The sequence below is a fragment of the Carassius gibelio genome, chromosome A25 (assembly GCF_023724105.1).
Source record: "Carassius gibelio isolate Cgi1373 ecotype wild population from Czech Republic chromosome A25, carGib1.2-hapl.c, whole genome shotgun sequence".
Taxonomy (NCBI): domain Eukaryota; kingdom Metazoa; phylum Chordata; class Actinopteri; order Cypriniformes; family Cyprinidae; genus Carassius; species Carassius gibelio.
This window is the reverse complement of record NC_068395.1, coordinates 12,046,174-12,067,864: the sequence shown is the minus strand read 5'-3', so window position 1 is coordinate 12,067,864 and position 21,691 is coordinate 12,046,174. Positions and strand designations below refer to the sequence as shown.

Below are 21,691 nucleotides of genomic sequence, written 5' to 3'. Positions count from 1 at the left end.
TACTTCTATTTCTACTTGTAAATACAAGTTTAGTTCTACAGACAAATACAAGTCTACTTTTAGTTTTACATACAAGTCTTGTACTACTTTTACTTACAAGTTTACTTCTGTTTCTACTTGTAAGTACAAGTTTACTCATACAAGTGTATTTTTAGTTTTGCATTAATGTTTTTCTATTTGTTCATCAAAGTTTACTTCACATTCATACAAGTTTAGCTACTTCTGTTTCTACTTGGATAAACAAGTTTCCTTATACTTTCTCAAATCAACATATAATATACCATCTACTGTTCTTAAATTAGGCTAATAATAACTACAATAATCGTAAACGTATGAAATAAAAGATCTATTTGGTATTATCGTGAGACGTGTACGTTTTTACGTGTCTGTCCGTTTGGCCTTTGCATATACTGTAGCTACTGTATGACTTCAGAAGATCACTATACTTCTATACTGTATATACTGTACAAGTGTACTCTGTATTGCGCGTTTGCTTTTTGTCGCTAGCAAGCAGCTAACAATGTCCCTTTAGTGGCTCCGGAGAACACATTATTCGTTTTCCCTGCCTTTCCGAAAATGGATTTGCTATCCGGGCACATCCCTACTGTGCACATTATGCAAGTGTTATGTACAGACATAACTATATTTTTCTGAAGATTGGTAGAGAAAAAGAGTTCACAAGGTGGTCTGTAATACCTGGAAAATGCTATGAATACTATCTCATTCACCTGAAAGGTAGTAGCGCTACTGTGTTGTAATGAAATACTTGGGATTTATATATAGCTTGCAAAACAACGACTATCAAAGGATGCATTTTTGGAACAAATGGCATCTACCTGCAGGTAGAGCATATCTTTTTGCATAATGCATACCATTTCACATGCTATTTTTTTTTTGACAAAATAGTAGGCAGTATACAGTATAAGTGTGTAAGTACCATTCCAAACGTCACCCAGGTTATCATTGTTACAGAGCCAAAACCGGAATCCAAGAATCCATTATTCCATCCAAATTCCACTCCCTTTTGGCACCAAGTATGCTCTCTTTTATCTCTCCCTTTTTTTTTTTTGCTGAAATGTTGGACCTCGAGCATTTGCGCACTATTTTCCAGACTGAGCTCCAAGGCTGTGCTGTGCGTCCTGGGCTCCTTCTCTTGGGAGCGGATTCTGATCTTGGCAGCATGGGAAAGACCGACCAGTGTGGCCAGACTGACCTCATCCTGTGGCTCTCTGAGATGCATCCACAGACACACACAAACACACGTGCAAACATACACACACACACACACCATCTGGAGAGTACAGACTCCACTTATCAGACGCAGCCAAAAAGATGATTGCTTAACAGCATGGCCGTGCCTTCATTTGATCAGAAGGACTGTGTTTGCACGCTTTGGGCTTCGCCCTTGTGCGATTCGAGCAGGAAGGGCAGATCAGACATGGAATCTGTGCTTGGCTGTGCACTGGTGTCTAATAATACCACCCTAGCAATCTGTAAATTTAAGCCCTCCTAAAAATGCAAACTCCAAGTCTCCTGATGCCTCAACAACACTGAGCTGTAATCAGCACATATTGCATTTCATTATACAGCAATTTGATAACATTTCATGTTGAAATTACCTATCGTTGACCCTTAACATTATTTTTTTTGCACAAAATTTAGATTATTAGATTATTTAGAAAATTAGTACTACATGTGAGTACACTGTAAGTCGAATAAAAATGTGGTTCTTAAAAGAGTTGTACATTTTCTCATGTAAAGTTAGTAAAACTCATCACCACTTGTTGCTTATATCTTCAGAAGTGTTTATGCTAAATTGTTCAGAGTGATTCTGGGAGGTTATTTGGGTATTTCTAGGACATTTCTAGGCAGTTTCTAAGGATTTCTATTAGATGTGATTTACAAATGTGACCATGGACCACAAAACTTAAGTGTACATTTTTCGAAATTAAGATTTATACATCATCTGAAAGCTGAATAAATTAGTGAACTGTATCCCAAAATGCTCAAACTGATCTTCTATTCCTAAAAGTGGTCAGTCTTCTTATACTTTCCATCTGAACAATATCAGTGCGCAGTGAAATAAAGTATGGTATTGGAGTTGAGGCCGTAGCTGCGTTAGTGTACTAGCAGCAATCTGGACAAAGTGTGAGACCGCCGGGACCACGAGCCATGGTGAAACATGCCGATGGCTGGAGGTTGTTATTTTATGCTGATCGAGCAGCAGCTAGTCAAACTCAAACCCAAACCCGTGACCTGTATTAAAATAATGGATGAATGGGTCTGAAGTGGGAAAGTTCAACCCAAACTTCAGCACAAAAAGCCGCTGTGTAAGAAGGACACTGACTGTCTCCAGTTCCAGAGTGGAGCTATAGAGCGTGATTGGATCTCTTTCACCTTTCCTGCACCAAACCGTGCTGAGGGCACAGTTGTAGCCTGACCTGGGCCATTTGAGAACAGGACATGCCCTTGTTGGCTCAGACCACAATCTGTCATACTAGATGTAAGGGTTAAACATTAGGGCATGTGTAGGCAGGTCAATCACATGATATAAAGAAAAAGACTAGTGATGATGGACTGAAATTTGGCATACATGAACATGAACATACATAAGGGGTCACATATTTAACATAAAAAATAAAATTATCTGATATTTTAAGAGACTTACTGACCTTGACACACAGTCATGAGGGTCTGCAAGGGTCCTCTCTATGATCTCATTTCCTGTTTTTATTTTTATCTGCATTAAGTTTTTGATGAGAAAATCATACAGTTTGACAATGTAGTTTGCTGACATTCGACTTAGACTATCATCTCTACATGGCTAACTGGAGCTTTTAAAGAACACAAATATTCAGTATCACACAATAATGTAGACACATACATTTCAAAAACATAAAAATGCTACTTTGCACTTTCTCTAAGACCATGTGCATACACTGTACAGTTGAAAAAGCAGGGAGGAAATGCGTGTGCTGGAGTGGACAGGTTTATAGGGACATCAGTATCAGCACTACGTGAGACGCAGGAGAGACAGATTGAACCGCAGAGAGGGCTGAATTACACCCTGAAACGGATCGATCGTGAACTGGAGAAATGTGCTGTCATACATGCAACTCGGTCAAAAACTGATTCTCTTGCTCCAGGAGAAAAAAATCCAAACTCCAGAGAGGTGCCTTCCTGTCCTAACCAAAACAGAGCTTAAAGAATGAAAGATTTGAAATGCTCTTCACAGGCAACAGGCCACACCATCAGGCTTCACATGTCACACGCAAGAGAGAGTCACGGTTGAGTCCAAGAGCTGGTCATTAGCACATGCAACACTACGTGATACTCTAAAAAGTACAAAAACAAATGCTAAATATCTATCAATATATCTAAATGTAATATTTAGTAAATCTCTAAATAAATATCCTTTTTTTAAAATTTAATATCCATCTTAAAATGAATATTTTCTACATAAAAAAAATTGAAAACTATATTAAAAAAATATAGATTTTAATATATTTATCGGTTGATTTTACATTCATAAAAGAGTTTATTATTTTACAAAATGATAATATTTAAAGAATATTTAGATATTTTTAAATATTTGAGTATATTTATTGGTCATCAGTTTTACAACTAAAATATTATAGTACACAATTATAATAATATAATTTAACAATACTTTAATATATTTATCATTTAAAAGCTATAAAATGTTTTTTTTTTTTTTTTTTGGCTGATATCAGTGCCTTCCTATATATATATATATATAATATTTCCCTCAATTTCTTCCACTATTTCATGTGAATATTTTCACTGAAATTGTTGCAATGCATTCTGGGATTGCCTTTGTGAAGGGTTTATGTCATGCAGCCTTAGAATTTAGTCAAGCTATGTATAAAAGGCAGCATAATTTGGTTAATGTAATATACAGAGTTATTGTATAACAATGATTTAAACGAAATAAAAAGCAAAATGTATTATATTAGAATATTTTTTTAATCTTCCAGATTTGAAATCAATAAAGAGTAAACATCAGATGTGTATGATGTAAATATGTTTTATAATTGCTTTAAATTTGTACATCGGCAGTGCCTCTTCTTCATGAAAAAAAGCACAAACAAAACAACAACAAAAAAATGTTCTTCAAAGTAAATCTGATTTAGCTTGAATCATGACAGGAACCATATATACAGTAGACTCATACAGTATAATTACCCATGACTTACGAAGCACTGATTTAAAACACAAGGCAGCAGAAGGAGCAACTAAACATGTTTGCATATGGACACATACACCATTGCTTCACTAGAATCTGAACTCAGGCAACGAGTCTCCAGCACCAAGAGCTTGAGGAGGCATCAAGTTGGTCTCTGAGGAAATCACTTTTAGAAAAAGCAATCACGGAGCCCAAAGCTGTACCACAAGCGCCTTCAAGCCTCCACATAAACCCCCCTCACTTGTGCTGGCATTAACAGCATCATGTTACCAGCCTGCCTAAACTTCAGCCAGGGTCTTGGCTTTTAGAGAACAACTAAAGGTCGAACACAAACAAAGAACGAAGCCGCGAATCTTCACCAGAACCGATCAGTGTTTTGACAGATCTCTCAATTGCACTTACAGCCTTCACAATAAATAAATACAAATTTGATTCCAAAAAAGTTGGGACACTGTACAAATTATGAATAAAAACAGAATACAACATAGAGGAGACATCAAATGTTTAAACTAAGAAAATGTTAAGGAAAAAATAAGTTGATTTTGAATTTCATGACATCAACACATCTCAAAAAAGTTGGGACAAGGCCATGTTTACCACTGTGTGGCATCCCCTCTTCTTTTTCTAACAGTCTGCAAACGTCTGAGGACTGAGGAGACAAGTTGCTCAAGTTTAGGATAAGTAATGTTGTCCCATTCTTGTCTAATACAGGCTTCTAGTTGCTCAACTGTCTTAGGTCTTCTTTGTCACATCTTCCTCTTTATGATGGGCCAAATGTTTTCTATGGGAGAAAGATCTGGACTGCAGGCTGGCCATTTCAGTACCAGGATCCTTCTCCTACACATCTATGATGTTGTAACTGATGCAGTATGTGGTCATTGTCTTGTTGGAAAATGCAAGGTCTTCCCTGAAAGAAATGACGTCTGGATGGGAGCATATGTTGTTCTAGAACATGGATATATCTTTCAGCATTGATGGTGCCTTTCCAGATGTGTAAGCTGCCCATGCCACACACACTCATGCATCCCCATACCATCAGAGATGCAGGCTTCTGAACTGAGCGCTGATAACAACTTGGGTTGTCCTCTTTAGTCCGGATGACATGGCGTCCCAGTTTAACAAAAAGAACTTCAAATTTTGATTTGTCTGAACACAGAACAGTTTTCCACTTTGTCACAGTCCATTTTAAATGAGCCTTGTCCCAGAGAAAACACCTGCACTTCTGGATCATGTTAAGATATGGCTCCTTTTTTGGCCTATAGAGTTTTAGCCGGTAACGGATTGTGTTCCACGACAATGTTTTCTGGAAGTATTCCTGAGCCCATGTTGTGATTTCCATTACAGTATCATTCCTGTATGTGATGCAATGCGTCTAAGGGCCTGAAGATCACAGGCATCCAGTGTAGTTTTCCAGCCTTGACCCTTACACACACAGATTGTTCCAGATTCTCTTTGGATGATATTATGCACTGTAGATGATGATGTTTTCAAAATCTTTGCAATTTTTCTCTGAGAAACTCCTTTCTAATATTACTATACTACTTTTCGCCACAGCATTGGGGGAATTGATGATCCTCTGCCCATCTTGACTTCTGAGAGGCTCTTTTAAAACCCAATCATGATTGACCTAATAAGTTGTGAATTGTTCCTCCAGCTGTTCCCTATATGTTCATTTAACTTTTCCGGCCTCTTATTGCTGCCTGCACCAATTTTTTTGGAATGTGTAGCTCTCATGAAATCCAAAATGAGGCAATATTTGGCATGACATTTCAAAATGTCTCGCTTTCAACATTTGATATGTTATCTATATTCAATTGTGAATAAAATATAAGTTTATGAGATTTGTAAATGATTCAATTCCTTTTTTACTCACAATTTGTACAGTGTCCCAATTTTTTTGGAATCAGGTTTGTATATAAAATAACATAATAATCACACAGCATACATAAGATATTACCATGAACTATGATAACAATCTATCAAGCGCAGCCAAAGCTTTTTAACCAGCTCTTTGGCTTCTGATAATAACACCGAATCAACACAGAATGTGATTATATGACAAAGTTGCACGCTGATCTAAAACACAAATCTCTTACATTTGCTGCTTTTAAATGTAATAATGAAGGGAGCGGCTGGTTTCAGATCAGAGGTAAATGCATGTTCCACAGACAAAGTCAGGCAAGAGCAAGCAAGCAAAAGCTAAAAACAATAGTCATAGCCAGCAGACAAACCTCAGAATTACAGGAGAGGAATATAAAAGATTAAATACACAAACAACAACAACAAAGCTAAGAATAACATCTCCTGATCTCTAAGAGATTCTATATTTGAAAAGCAAACTATTAATAAACAATAATAATAAGTCACATTTTAGTGATAAAGTAGAGTTTATAAAGAGCACAAACTTCTCTCAATATTATTTCAGAGATTGCAGTACAAATACACATCTTTTAAATACACAATTTGATTATATTAAATAATAGCAATATAATATGGCATTTTACAGATAAAATGTATATAATGATAATGCATTCATTTGGAAATAAATAGTCAAGGGGCAAAATCTAAAAGAATAAACATTAATTTATCAAGAGATTTTTGGTCAATTGACTGGATTTCCTGTGTGGATCAACAAAAAGTCAACCGAAAACAATGCAACGAATTTCATATTTACATGCACTATTGTAGCAAACAAAAAAAACAACAACACAGTACTCCAGGGAGCAACAGACATAATTCTCAAAAATAAATAAATAGATAACTAAATAAATTATATATATATATATATATATATATACACACATACATATACACACACACACACACACACTATACAATATTTAGCATTTAATAGCATATTATTTCCCATTCATTGCAATAAAAGACAAAGTTGCATTCAAATACAAAAACAAATATGTATTATACATTTTTTCCTCAGCGTAGTACCTTTTGTTATGAATTAAAAAAAAAAAAGACAGAAGAAAGCATGAATATTGTGGGCAGTCCGCACGCACACCACTCCTCTGTTCCGGTCAGGAAGCCCTAGTGCCAGCACATGCTAATAATAACCCAAACATTGGAAGTCTTGCCCTTGCACTGATGCCCCCTGAAGCTCACAACTACAACCATCCGCCCACGTGCAGCCCACCAGTGAGTGTGCTAGACTTCATGATCGCTTTCATATCTACTGTGGTGTTACTTGTGTTCAAAGAGTTTGTTATGATTAAAGGAATCATGTAGCTCATGACAAGGTGTGAGTTTCAATTTCAATACTTCAATTAGAGTCTAAATGCTGGTGATTTAACTCTGAAGAGATGCATATATCTGCATTAAATGCCTTGAATGCAGAAATGACATTTATCCAAATTCAAACCTTCAAATACAATATTACAATATTAAATCTTAAGGACCATGCAAACACATAAATAACTTATACAGATCACTGGAAGTTAATATTGTTAAAATCATTACAAATACTTGTTTCTCTAAATATAAAACTAGAAATAAATAAATAATTAGCTATCATTTCTTTTAAACTGCAAAAGCAGTAATGTAAGCCATGCATTATTTAAATACAGATTTTGTGTGGCATTCACCAAAGTTTCGGGATAAAAAAATGAACTGTCATTGTGGCATGTTTCTATTATTATCTTAGTTCAAATAAGGCTGACATCAAATCATGCTAATATATCCTGTTTATCATTGTGTACATGCTTCAGATGTGAGTCACGCCAGAAACACGACCTGTGACGTGGCTGTGCTCTCCCTTTCTCTACTGACAGTTACGGGAGACGGAAACAAAGCTGTTGATATGCTGGCGGGGTGAAACTGTCACAAACGCAGTGTCCTGGAATAACCGTAACCCTTAGACTTGGTTGAGCTTTCTATGGAAATCTGTGCAGCTGTGATTAGTTCCTGTCAGATAATATAATTCAGCAAATCTGATCTGACAGAAAGCATGTCCAAACAGAAAATACACCTGACAGAAATACCAGAAAACGCACAAACATTTTGTGTGACATTTTCACAACACTGTATTTTGGCTGATGTTAGGTTAAGTCACAGTCCCGCGTTTTAAGAAACTAACTACAATAAAACAAATGTAGGTTACATATTTTGATTACAAAAATGTAATATCAATTTTGATAAAATGTGAAACTGCTGTACAATGTGATACAATCATAGCCATGACATCTAACATAAAACAAATTAATAAAAGCTGGCATGAAGTTCAGATTGAAAAATCTTTGAATTCTGAAAGCTTATAAAAAAATAAAAATAAAAGCTAATGCGACGGGACAACATAACGAAAGAAAATCGTACTTGTAAGTGATAGCTTTTTATCGCTTGATAAATGATAGCACACCTAACATAGAACAAATGCCATTAACAAAACTTGTAGTTTACATATTTGGAGTGCAAAAACGTCAAAATCTGAAAAAAATATATACTTTGAAAATAAAATTTGAGAAAACGCGAAATTTCTGTACAAAGTGATTTAATGATAGACAGTTAGAACATATTTGATTGTAGATTATTGTGATGGGACAGCATAAACCCAAATAACAGTGTACTCGTAAATAATCGTTTTTATTGCGTAAAATCGTTCTAGATACCACACTTAAAAAAAAACTAATACTGTAAACAAAACTTGGTGTGTAGTTTACATATGTGGATTATTGTAATGGGCCAAAGTAAACCGAAAGAAAACTGTACTTGTAATAATAGCTTTTATCGCTTAAAATTGTTCTACATGCCACATTAAAAATAAAAGAAATAAAATAACAGCTTAGAATGTAGTTTATATATTTGGATTTATGAAAAATGTATAATATGCTTAAACCTGTATACGCAAAACTGCTATACAATGTGTTTGGAATCACAGACATAAATATCATCTAATTTTGGACCAATGCGATGATGGAGCGACAAACCGAAAGACACCTGTACTTGTAAGTTATTGCTTAAAATTTTTAAATAAGAGCGTTCATTAATCTCCACATTAATGACATCCGTCATCCTATTTTGTGCTGACATCTCAGAAATACACTCACGCAATCACAAATTCAAGAGTTTGCACGGACCATCTGTCTAACACTCGCACACACACACACACAGGCGTGGCTTTTTGGAAAGTGTGTCGGCTGCCATAATTAAGCTTATGGTGTTTGTCAACTTTCCCTGCATGTGGCAGAGCATCACACAGTGGCCGTCCGTGGTGAGTCACGCTACCCAGACGGGACAGCAGCATCGACTGCCAAAAACCCATTCTGAGCCATAGAGGCCTGGGTGCTCCACACTCCCAGCATGCAGTGCGGCTGCCAGATGATTTTTAAAGCCACATTAGCACACTACCCACCGAGGAACACAAATACACCCACTGAAAGCTGGCATTTAAAAATATGGTGTGAAGTAGTCGAGAATCCAACCTCCGGCGGTAAACATCCGGCATTTGAAAACAATTGGGACATGCTGTAGGAGAGACACGTTACGACATTGGTCTTTGCACTTATTATGTCCGAAAACAATGACTGCACTGATTGGTCACGTCATATGTTGCTCAAGCAATCTATATTTTGTACTGATAATCAAGTCTGACTCAGTGAGATTAGAGTTGCACAAGCAGTAAAATGTTGATCTAAAAATAAAAAAAAATGATGCAACAGGATGATATGGATAACAGAGGCATGCTAGTCTTGCTACAAATGACAAAAATGCATCCATTTATTGAAAAGCGTAACGGTTTGGAAAGCTTAAACTTATTCGATCAAAACCATTTATGGATTTCTGTCAATCTCAGGATAGTTTTAATAATAGTACAGCAGCAACAATCAAAAATGATTTTTGTCTCTAGAGATAGAATTTTGCTTCGAGTTTCCAAAAATCTTAAAAATAAATTCAAATATCAAGCCAAAAATATTAGTTTTTAGGTTTTTTTTTTAACTGCAACAGAGTTGGTAAATAAACCTGAAATATACAGTTCTGCATTACAAATCATCTGAGCATGCCAACATTTTATAAACAAATTCCTTTAAAGTACTACTTTATGTCATACGCAATAAAGATTGCTATCTCGGCTATTTTAGATACTGCTAGCATTGTTTATAAGACAAGTTTGGACTTATTTTTACCTCACCCCTTCCAGGCAGGGTTAAATGAATTCCTGAAATTCCAGTTAAAAGTCAGTATCGTTGATGTAAGTGAGAGTATGCTGTTCTTCCTGATTTTTTGGATTTCTGATTATTTCTCTCCCAGCCTGGCGTACGTTTCTGCGGAATCCTTTATCCGATGATAACTGAAAGTGGCACTGCGCCAACAACGAGAGACTGTCAAAATGTTACATTCGAGTTTTCAGACTAAAATTTTATATAATGCCTCTACATTTAATATTATAATGTGTTTCAAATGATAATTTCTTGTGTGTGTACATGCTTAGCAAAAAAACAGTTTTTAACTTATTTAAAAATAGTTAATAGTGATACGTTGATATTTATAATAGTTTTAATAGTAAAAAAAAAAAATCCATTTGGGGACAAAACTAAATTTAAAAACAATTTTTTTTTTTAATATTAAATATATTTTTATAACTTTTTTCTTTATGGGTACACTGAAAAAAATGGTGTGAAAAAAAAAATTGTATAGTAAATAAATTAAAAAATACAAAGAAACATCGAGCAACACAACATTACATCTTTGACGTACAATATCTAAAATTGTATTCCAAACGTTTTTAATAAAAAAATTTGTGAGTGTGTTAAAAAGCTATTCACAAAGTCTAAATGTCTACATTCACTTTTAAGAAGTTCTATTTTTTGTATTTGGGTTAGTTACATAGCACTGGAATAAGTGGGAAGTCCCCAATTGCACAACTGCATGAACGTGCGTGTACGCGTTTCTGTGCAGTATCACTGGTGTACTCGCTGTTTCTTACCCCTCTTGGTTGTCCTCTTCATCCAGATTGGATAGTAGCTGGGATCCGGCCAGCGAGAGGTCCAGGGCAGCCAGAGGAAGATCCCTGTAGGTGAAGCTGACCAGCTGCACTGGAGCCATGCACTGCCCTTCATCCTCCACCTGCTGGGAGATCACCTCCAGGTCCGGCGCTGCCGCCTGCTGAGGGGGCCTGGGGACACACGGGACACACTACTCTATTGTCTTCTTACATGAACTGTCTTAAATGAGATGACCTCAAAGATGACCTGGATTACCACAGAGACTTTACATACTAAACCACAGAGTACATTCGACATCTACCTACTTTATTATTACAGATGGGAAGACAACATGAAATTAAATCAACATGTTTATGGTCTTACTGTGAATTATTTAACATAATCGTATACCAAAATGTTTTTCAGCTGCCATCCTCTAAACACCTTCAAAAACCACTTCATTTAACGAAACAATTTCCAATCATTGCACTGGGAAGTTGATTCATTTTGATTGAAGTTGAATTTGGTGTGAAAGTTGATTCACATTACATGTCATCATATTACCCCCCCCCCCCCCAAATAACTAGGTATTTTGTAAAAATAATGTAATGCATTACTTTCCATAAAAGTAACTAAAGCCCCTTTCACACTGCCATTCCGGCAAATACAGGGGTAAAGTGTTCCTGTAATTGTTCCCTGGTCGCTAGATTTGGCACTTTCACACTGCCAGTGATGACCCGGTATATGTGCGTGCTTTCACACACAACCCTTGAAGATCCCGTAACGACACGTGACATCAGAGCGTGACGTGTAATGTACGAGTCGACAACGCTTGGCACGTTATACTTTAACTGAAGCAAGCAAACGATCTCGGCGTCAGCGCGAAAAGTGAGGAACTAACTGATCTGCTTTATTACAGTTTGCACATATGTTTTCGTCGCTAATGTTGATCTTCCTTCAAAACAGCCGGTAAAAGAGTCATGCGATAACACGCGTCATCACTTCGACACGGAATTAGATCTGGCTTTTGTTACTATGTCCCCGACCCGGGTTCAATTCGGTAATCGATCCCGGGACGTGGTTGCTTTCACACAGAAAGCGACCCGGCAATGTTCCGGAAATATTGCGGGTCCGACGTGCAGTGTGAAAGGGGCTTAAGTAACACAATTAGTAACTTTCCTCAACAATGATTTCTTTATTTCAGTTGGAAATGTCACAATATTGAAGCAATAGGAGTTGTTTCATGTTAACTTTTGAATATGCAAACAATGGCAGGCGCCGTATAAGAAGTGTGCAGCACAAAAACAGGAAACAAGGCTATAAAATAAAAGTCCTGGAGTTAGTATATGGAAAACCGCCAGTTCTGAAGGAAAGCCAAATCGTACAAAAGCAATACACAAGGGGAACTGTATATATGGCATAAAGAAGAGGGAAAAAATCATGCCATGGTTAAGAACGCAGGAGAGGTCAGGGATGAGGAGCATGTTTGTTTGTTTTTTTCAACAATGCATGATGCATGAGACACACAATGAACGACTAGCAACAGGAGAAGGAACTGAATCACAAACGCCACAGAGACCCAGAACCCCATTATTGAGACGTATACCTGCAGATTGCTGACTGATGTGACTCTAAAACGGACGGGAGGCAGATTGAGGAATCTTAAATAGGGCACGGCCGCAAATAGCAGACATGGAATATGGAAATGCGTCTGAAACCTCAATGGCAACATAAGAAATGCATGAAAGCAGATTAAGTTGAGGCCGGCGTCCCACGTGTCCAGATTGATTCCTAAACCCAGAATATTCATCATGGTCGCACCATCATGCGTCGCATCCCACAATAATGAGGTATCGAGAGAATTTCAAAGCACAATATTGTGGCAAAACAACAAAGTCCCACAGTTGGATGTCATGGCCGGTTCTGCCCTGTTTTGTCTTTGATTTATTGGATTCAATGCACTGATTCTACTCACGTTTGCAGACTGGGATTGCTGTTCTCAATCTCACTGCAAACAAGTCAACTAATATATACTTCTGCAACGCTTACAATTTGCCGTTTGCTCTTGATATTGTGGAAACTTACAGGAAGAGTTCACCCAGATTCACAAAACCCCAGAGTAAATAATGACAAAATGTAAATTTTTGGTAGAACTTCTCCTATAATTGCAGTTAATGGCATAGAGGGCATGGAAACTAGTCATCTGTGCAGTCGGACAAGTGGTCATACTTACAAAATAAGCGGCAATGTGATAATTGTAATCATAATGTATGCTCATAACTGAAATCAATACTCAAGACCCTTAAGACGGCTTAATCAAGGGCAGAAGAAAGGACAGAACAGAGGCAGAGAGGGGCAGAAACCTGGGTTTTGGCTTCCATCCCAGGCGTGCCGGATGAGGGAAGATAAATTATGCCAGTGCAAAGGAAAACACAAAAAAGGAAGCTTGTAATAGTATGGACAAAATCGAAACACTGCCACAGTGAATACAGGGTCAACAGAGAGACTATACTGTACTGTATGCATGTATGGATTGACATTATGAGATGGTGATTTTATGCCGGCAAGTGTTTCTGCTGGATATTGGCTCACCCCAATCTTTAAAATGTTAATGTCTGTGGACCCAAACATCCTGTAATTTCTCCAGCTCTTCGTTTATCTGTGTGTGGAGTGTTTTGAGTGAACAAAGTTTCAAACATGAATGAATGATTGGGTGAATCTGAAGAAATCAGTCTAGGACATGTTATAGTTACCCCAGAATAAAAAGAAACAAATATGGTTTTTGAAATATATAAAGGAATTTTATTTGGGGGCCGTAAAAAAAACAAAACAAATATAAACATGTATGTATGTATGTATGTATGTATATATATATATATATATATATATATATATATATATTTTAGTCATATTATTTTTAAATATGTATAGGCAAGGCAAGTTTATTTATATAGCACATTTCGTACACTGATAATTCAAAGTGCTTTACATAAAAGAAAGTAAAATAATCATGTAGAAAGTAGAAAAATAATAAAAATAAAACAAGCAATTTTAAAACTTTGAAAATTATTTACAAATTGACTTATTTAAAATGAATTTAAAAACAGTTAGAGAAGAAAATGATTTTACATGAAAAAAAAAAAAATACAGTGCAATCAGTTCGGACATTACTCATTCAATAAATGCACAGCTAAACAGATGAGCAGATGAGTCCAGAAGCTGATTCCAACTGCGGGCGGCAAAATAACTAAAGAAGGAATTATTTAGCATTTAAAAATAGCATTAGTATTTTGTATTAAGTAGAATTTTACATTTAGAAGCATTTGATTTATCGCTTTACTTTTTAAAATTGTTATTCAGTAATTGAAATGACCATAACGGTGTTATTATTGTTAACTAAAACTGTTAAAAACATTTTTAATTTAAATTTAATTGAAAGCAATCAGACATTTTGCCACACATAAAACGTAACCTAAATAGTTTAAAAATTACAAAATGACTAAATATTAAAATAAAATTCAAAGCTTAATATTCATAAATACTACTGTACTATAATACAATGAAACAAATATTTTCACTAAGAAATTGCTAATAAATTTCACAATAACAGTAATAATAATAAAATAATAATAATTAATTAATACAGCTGCACAAACTATGGTAATGGAAGGAAATGTGGTTAATTGCCATAAATTGAAAAAAAAAGCATTTCTTAATATTTTATTTATTTTTCTCCCAAATGATTTTAACTGAAGTTTACAATAAATTACAGTAGTGCACTGTACATTACCATAGCTTTACACACACTATAATGCTCCATGACAGCAGTGCTTCGGTCGCCCTTCTCCCCGAAATCTCTTTTCACACCCTTCATGCCGGCTGGCTGGTAAAGGACAGCCTCAGCATGTGTCGTCCCGTCCTCCCTGATGCTATCTGCACATTTGGCACTGCTTCCCACCGATTGCTAATCATTGCTGACACGCACAAACTGTTCAGGGCATCGGAATCACATTTCCAAATAACCATACGCAAAGCCTTAGCGCTGTCAGGTACTGATGAGTGTTCGCTAGTGGCACAACGCCCACAGTTTCTGTTTGTCACACCACAGGACAAGCAGTAGAGGACACAGACATGAGACCAAGTTTTGATGTAATTAGAGGGGGTTACAGGAGCCCGAGAGGCCCTAGTTCTCCAGCTATCTGTAAAATCACACCCAACCACACTTCGGAGTGCTTGATTAGAATTTATATAAAATTGCTTTTTTTTATGACACACATTATATTTATTTATTACTATTCTCTTTATTTAGAAGATGCGTTTATCCAGTGTTGTCCAAAATATGCAATGCATTTATGTCACTTAAAGTATTTTAAGTTATACCAAAAATTATTAGATTATCTAACCAAAGCTGGCTGACTCTCTCGCTCTCTACATAAGCCACATGAAGTACTTTAAACATCACATATGTCAAGGTTTCTCAAAGTGGGGTTTGTGAAAATACTTCAGGGGGTTTGTGAGTTGATGAAAATCTATTACTAAAAATGTAAGATAAAAAAAATGAATTAATAAAAATAATGACAATACTTACTAAGAAGATATAGTTTGTTTACCTGCATACCAAATGCAAAGAGAAAAGTTAAAATCAATAAATTACTGTGTGAAAAATATATATTCATGTAATCAAAATAAAAAAATAAATAACTGTAATCTGGTTGGGAACATTTAAAAAGATTAAAAATATTTTTTAATAATACATTATGTTTTTGGACCAAGGCTTAATTTAAAAATTAAAACCATAATATTGTGAAATATTTTTGCAATTTAAAAGAATATTTTTTCTATTATGATGAATGACATTTTGAAATATATTCAAATTCAAAAAGTTGAAAAATTATGATTTTTATTATTGCTGTTTATTTCTGTATTTTTAATTATCTGGACTAGATAATCCATTCCAGAAATTAAGTACTTCTAATTAGATTAAATGACGTTTATGCTCATAATCAGATTAAATATATTGTTTTTAACCATTTTTATTTTCTATTTTACATCTCTCTTTACGGCAAGAAGGTAAACAAATAAAATGTATATTTTGGTAATTATTTTGCGTATTTATAATAATAGATTTTTTTTTTTTGTTTGTTTCAACAAAGTTTAAGGTTAAGGGTTTTTATCAATCCACAAACTCACTGAAGTTGTTTTCATAAACCCCAGTTTGAGAAATCCTTATGTAATTTGATGTTTAATGTACCTTATGTTGTTTATTACAAAGAAAGGAACATGTATTTCTATTTTTCTATAAGTGTGGTAATACATTTAAGAGGTGCGTTTATGCTTGGAAACTATATAAATGTATTTATTTATTTTATTTTGGAAAATGACCAATCTTTCGCTGGACCTTTATTCCTCGCTTGGGATTGTGCAGAGCCATGTGAAGCTGCATTGAAACTGCACTTTAAACCATTGGCCACCATTGAAGTCCATTATATGAAAAAAAAAAAAAAACAAGAAAAAAGATTTTTATTTATTTATTTGCAACTGAAAATAGAAAGACATAAATATCTTGAATGACATGGAGGAGAGTAAATTATCAGGAAATCTTAATCTGGATTTTTGGACAACTGGTCCTATAAATAAAGTGTTACCAGGTAAGGTTACACACTCGCATAAATGCACATTTTTTAATTCAGAAGGTGTTTTGCCATATCCCTTTACAATTCTTTTTATTTCCACTGACTGAAATGAACTAGCTGGGGTATCACTTTTCCCCCAGTGAGTTTACAGCACACAGTCATAAATCAGATGGAGAGAATCAATAGAAATAAATAAGAAAGTAGCCCAAAGAGACGAACATTAGTTTATTGGTACTACGGTTTCCAGCTTTATATCTTTAATACACAGTAAATAAAAACTGGTTACCAAAAATGTGTATTAACAAAAATACCCCAATAGAACTGCTAACCTTTAGGGGACATTTTTTTGTTTCTGTACTTTTTTTACATATACATTAAATTTTTTTAAATGTTATAATTGATTATATCTTCCAACCCCCTTTTTTAGACTTTCAAGGACATTGTGTTGGGTATTCCAGTAATCCTCAAGTACTAAAATAATACAAATGTTTGATGCATGTTAAGAAACTTGAAAAAGAAGTATATATATGTTTCTGTTGTGAACATATTGTTGATGTTTTAAGAGGAACTGCTGGTCTCTAGCAGGTGTTTCACAGAGATGCTGTGATCTTCTGCAGTATCTAAATAGCTCGCACCTCACGCTGCGCTCGAACATAGAAATGCACAGACGGCAAAGTGAAAGCACCTTCACTTGAAAAGTGCGGAGCTGGACTGAACATGAACCTCAGTGAATCCCCAAGAGGAGACTATGCAGGCATGCAGAAAAATCACGCGTTAGGTTACAATAAAGGGATAGTCTACACTAAAATGAACATTTTGTCATCATTTACTCACCCACAAGTTGTTCCAAACCTGTCTGAATGCAAAAGAAGATATTTTGAAGAATGTTAGCAACAAGTTTCTGGTCCCCATTGACTTCCATAGTATTTTTTCCCCATACTATGGAAGTCAATGGCTTCCAGGAAATGTTCGTTCACTCACATTCTTCAAAATATCTCCTTTTTGTGCTTAACAGAAGAATCTCATACAGGGTTCGAACAACTTGAGGGTGAATAAATTATGACATTTTCACTGTTGGATGAATTATTCCTTTAATAGAACTGTTTCTCTAAGAAGCAAATCAGCTCAGTAAAAATGAGTGCAAACATAAAAAGCTATTTACAATGTTCAAATTTGAATAACTTTATATTTTAACTAAACACTTCTCTTTTATATCAAGTTCATGTAGTACAGATTTGATTTATGAGAATAAAATGCTGTTTCACAATGCTAAAGTCATCATAACAGCTCCCTTGATAGGTTTCTGTACACGCTAAACACACTGCAAATCACAGAGAAAATACAAGCTTCATTACAGCTTGCTAGCCATTTGCAGAGGACAATATTAATGAGGCAGAAAACCAAGTGTGTCCTACAAATTACCAGCTCATACTTTCTAAAAATCCTTTCTTTGTATTGGTCTTAAGTTATATTCTAATTTTCTGAGATACTGAATTTGGGATTTTCCGTAGTTGTCGGTTATAATCAACAAAATTACAAGAAATAAACATTTGAAATATATCAGTCTGTGTGTAATGAATGAATATAATATACAAGTTTCACTTTTTGAATGGAATTAGTGAAATAAATAAACTTTTTGATGATATTCTAATTATATGACCAGCATAAAGTCCACATGAAGTCCTTAAAATAAGGTAGTAAAACTGCATATGGGGTGTCCAAATGGGTGTCAAATGATATCCTAGTAACATCTGTTAGACCTTCACATCCAGATGCTGCGACCAGCATTCATCCGGAGAGCCATCAGTTTGTGTTCGTCAGCAGGACATTTTGTCACCAGCTGTGAGATCCCCATGTCCCAGTCAAAGTGCTTTGCATAGGTCGGCCTTGATATAATAATGTCTGAAAGATTCAGAAGTCATATTGACTTGTGTGACATTGAGTGGTATTTCGAGGTTAAATAAGAACAACAGCTTTGGCGTGTTATGAAGCAGATGCTGGTGAAAAAAGTGTGTCAGCATATTATGGGCCCAGAAAAGATTCATTTGGACCAAACCCAAGATGCAAAGCAAGTTATTCTGAAGAATATTTTGATCAGACCAGATGTCTGGTGTTGTGCCTAACAGTGTTTGCATGACCTCTTTTTTTGCAGAGGCATTAAAGACTATTAAAGCAAATTGAGGCATATGGTACAATGTCCCATGACTTGATTTCGAAGCATTTGTGGCACAAATCCCATGTTTCTAGTTGTGTTATGAACTATTAGATATAAAGATAAACTATTTTGTAATATATAACTAATATAGGATGAAAATTAGTTGTTTTTAAACACCAAATGCTGATTTATGTTTTGGCACCACCTTCTCAACTGTATCTATCCAGGTTATTAAACAATGTCATCATTTTGATATACTTCTGTTGAATGGATATTCAATTCACTGCGGAAAATGATACATTTTAACACTTTAAATCAACTAATTTTAATTAAAAACTGTGTTTGCATTACCTCTTTTTTTGCAGAGGCATTAAAGACTAGTAATCCCCATCCACCCAGTTGGCTCTCTCTCTCTCTTCTCCACCTGTAGCTGGTGTGTGGTGAGCGCACTAGCACCATTGTACTGTGGAAGCTGCACAGTGGTGGTGGTTGAGGAGAGACCCCCCTCATATAATTATAAAGCTCATTAGGTGTACAGCAATAAACAAAGCGCTATATAAATGCCTTATTTAATTTAATTTCAAAAACATTTAAAATATATTTAAAACTGTCCCAATAGTTTGTGTGCAGCATCATTTAATGTGGAATATATTATTATATGGGCAAATCATAAATACTGACTGTTGGTTAAACTGGATGGTACTACAGTCTTCAAAGTAGAACAAGCAGAGAGGGCTGTGTTGTAAATGTTGAATATCACAATGAGAAAATGATCAGCTTTTGCACAAAACAACAAGGCAGACCTAAATGTTAGGTGACCTGTTTCAAGCACAAAGGCGTCCTCAGGGTGTGTCAGAATGCATGTAAGCATGCGTGTGTGAAAACATGAGCACATGAGTATGCATGCACGTGTGCACAATCAAACACACACACACACACACATTGTGTGTTGAATAGAAGGACAAACACCCACCGGCCCTTTATTAGTTACACCTGTTCAATTGCTTGGTAACATAAATTGCTAATCAGCCAATCACATGGCAGCTTCTCAATGCATTTAGGCGTCTAGATGTGGTGAAGACGACCTGCTGAAGTTCAAGCCAAGCATCAGAATGGGGATGAAAAAAGATTTCAGTGACTTTGAACATGGAATGGTTGTTGGTACCAGACGGGCTGGTATGAGAGTAGTTAATATACTGCACTACCTATCATGATGATTTATGACTTTGACCTTTGACCTTTTGACAGGTTGAACTTCCGGTAACCTTATGATGGATGGGCGGAACTTTCCGACTTCAAGGGTTAACCTATGACCTTTGCAAGCATCGATCATGTGCTTTTGACAGAAAGTTTTACCCTATTGACCTAATTAGTTTTAAATCATGGTTTTGACGGCTAGTTTAAACGTAAGATGAAAGACTCCCCACACATCGATCATGCGGTTTTGACAGAAAGTTTTACCCTATTGACCTGTTAGTTCTAAATTATAAAGGTATATGAAAGACTCCCCAATCATCGATCATGCGGTTTTGACAGAAAGTTTTACCCTATTGACCGTTAGTTTGTTTGAAGTGTGTGCCGGTTGTTTGAACTCTGCGTCAGTTAGCTTGTTTGAAGTTTATCACAGTTATAAGGTTATGTGTGTGGTTATAAGGCTTCTCCCCCTCCCATTACATTTATGAGCGGTGTATAAATGGGGTCGGTGTGTTCTACACGCATCACCGGAAAGGGAAACATGAGCTACATGAGCATGGATGGTTTATCCTCCCCTCAATCGGCAGATTTGGGACTGAGCAACAGGATGTTGAATAGCCTGACTATGGCGCCGAGAAAACCTTTCGGACACATCCGTTTGACAAGTTTTCTCCATGAAATTTCAGAATGGACTAAAGGTGAATTTATGATGCGTAGTAACCGCGTATTTGGATACAAATTTCACAAACCAACTCGAGTCGTTACGCTCTACACCACCGACGGCCTCGGTGAGTTTCAGGCTGGGGAAGACGAGTGTCTGGTATTTCCTGAAAAAGACTGGTCTCTATTTTACAAACGTGTCTGGAATGATCTGAATGACGGTGGCGAGGAGCCTTTGTACGTGGCGGAGTGGGACGGGACGACCCCGAATGTCCGGTACCGTGTGGTGGGTGACCATACTCAAAAGAGACCGAATGATTCTGTTTACATATTCTGCTGTAAAGACAAGACAAAGCTCAACAACACACGGTTTGGACGCATCCTGCCTAACGAGCATCACGATCTGTATGAAATGCAGTTTTTGTTCAAGTGGTGCGATCTGGATCTACTGAATAGGCTTTTTTCAACCATCAACAAAATGTTCAAATGGTGTGACATGCATGACGGATACAACAAAATTAAAGTGCAACTGTTCCACCCCGAGAGATGTGCTCGGAGCAGCACATACTCTCTGCCGTCCCCGCCCATTCACTACAACCATTCTAAAGCTCCACGCTCGGACCTCGTCAAGCGCCGTGTATAAATCAAGGCTGAAGCGCTCCAACGCCCCCCTCCCCTTTTTTCCACAGCGATCATAAAATACCGCGACTCGACCCTCCCGAGCATCATTTATAAACCATGGCCGAAGACCACGTATGCAGCTGCGGTATCTCTTTCGACAGCATTCTCGACCCTTCCGACGACGCAACCCTACATACTCCGGCTGACGCCGGCGGTCCATCGGGCCTCCACAACGACTGGGTCTCGGCTAAAACGGTCAGACGGCGCATAGAGTTAGAATCGTGCCTTGAAA

The 21,691-nt window shown here is 36.3% G+C and overlaps 1 protein-coding gene across 4 annotated transcripts in view; it reads right to left on the bottom strand.

The window, feature by feature from the left end:
- LOC127947334 (transmembrane protein 266-like) overlaps positions 1 to 21,691 on the bottom strand; it is a 64,618-nt gene that overhangs the window by 20,114 nt on the left and 22,813 nt on the right. For 2 of the 4 annotated variants that reach the window (XM_052544398.1, XM_052544399.1), the window contains exon 3: positions 11,139 to 11,327. The exons of 1 other annotated variant lie outside the window; for it this stretch is intronic. In XM_052544398.1, coding sequence (XP_052400358.1) covers positions 11,139 to 11,327 — 189 coding nt within the window. Of the gene's footprint in view, positions 1 to 11,138; positions 11,348 to 21,691 lie in introns of all 4 variants that reach the window. One more of the 4 variants, XM_052544400.1, reaches the window with a different exon arrangement.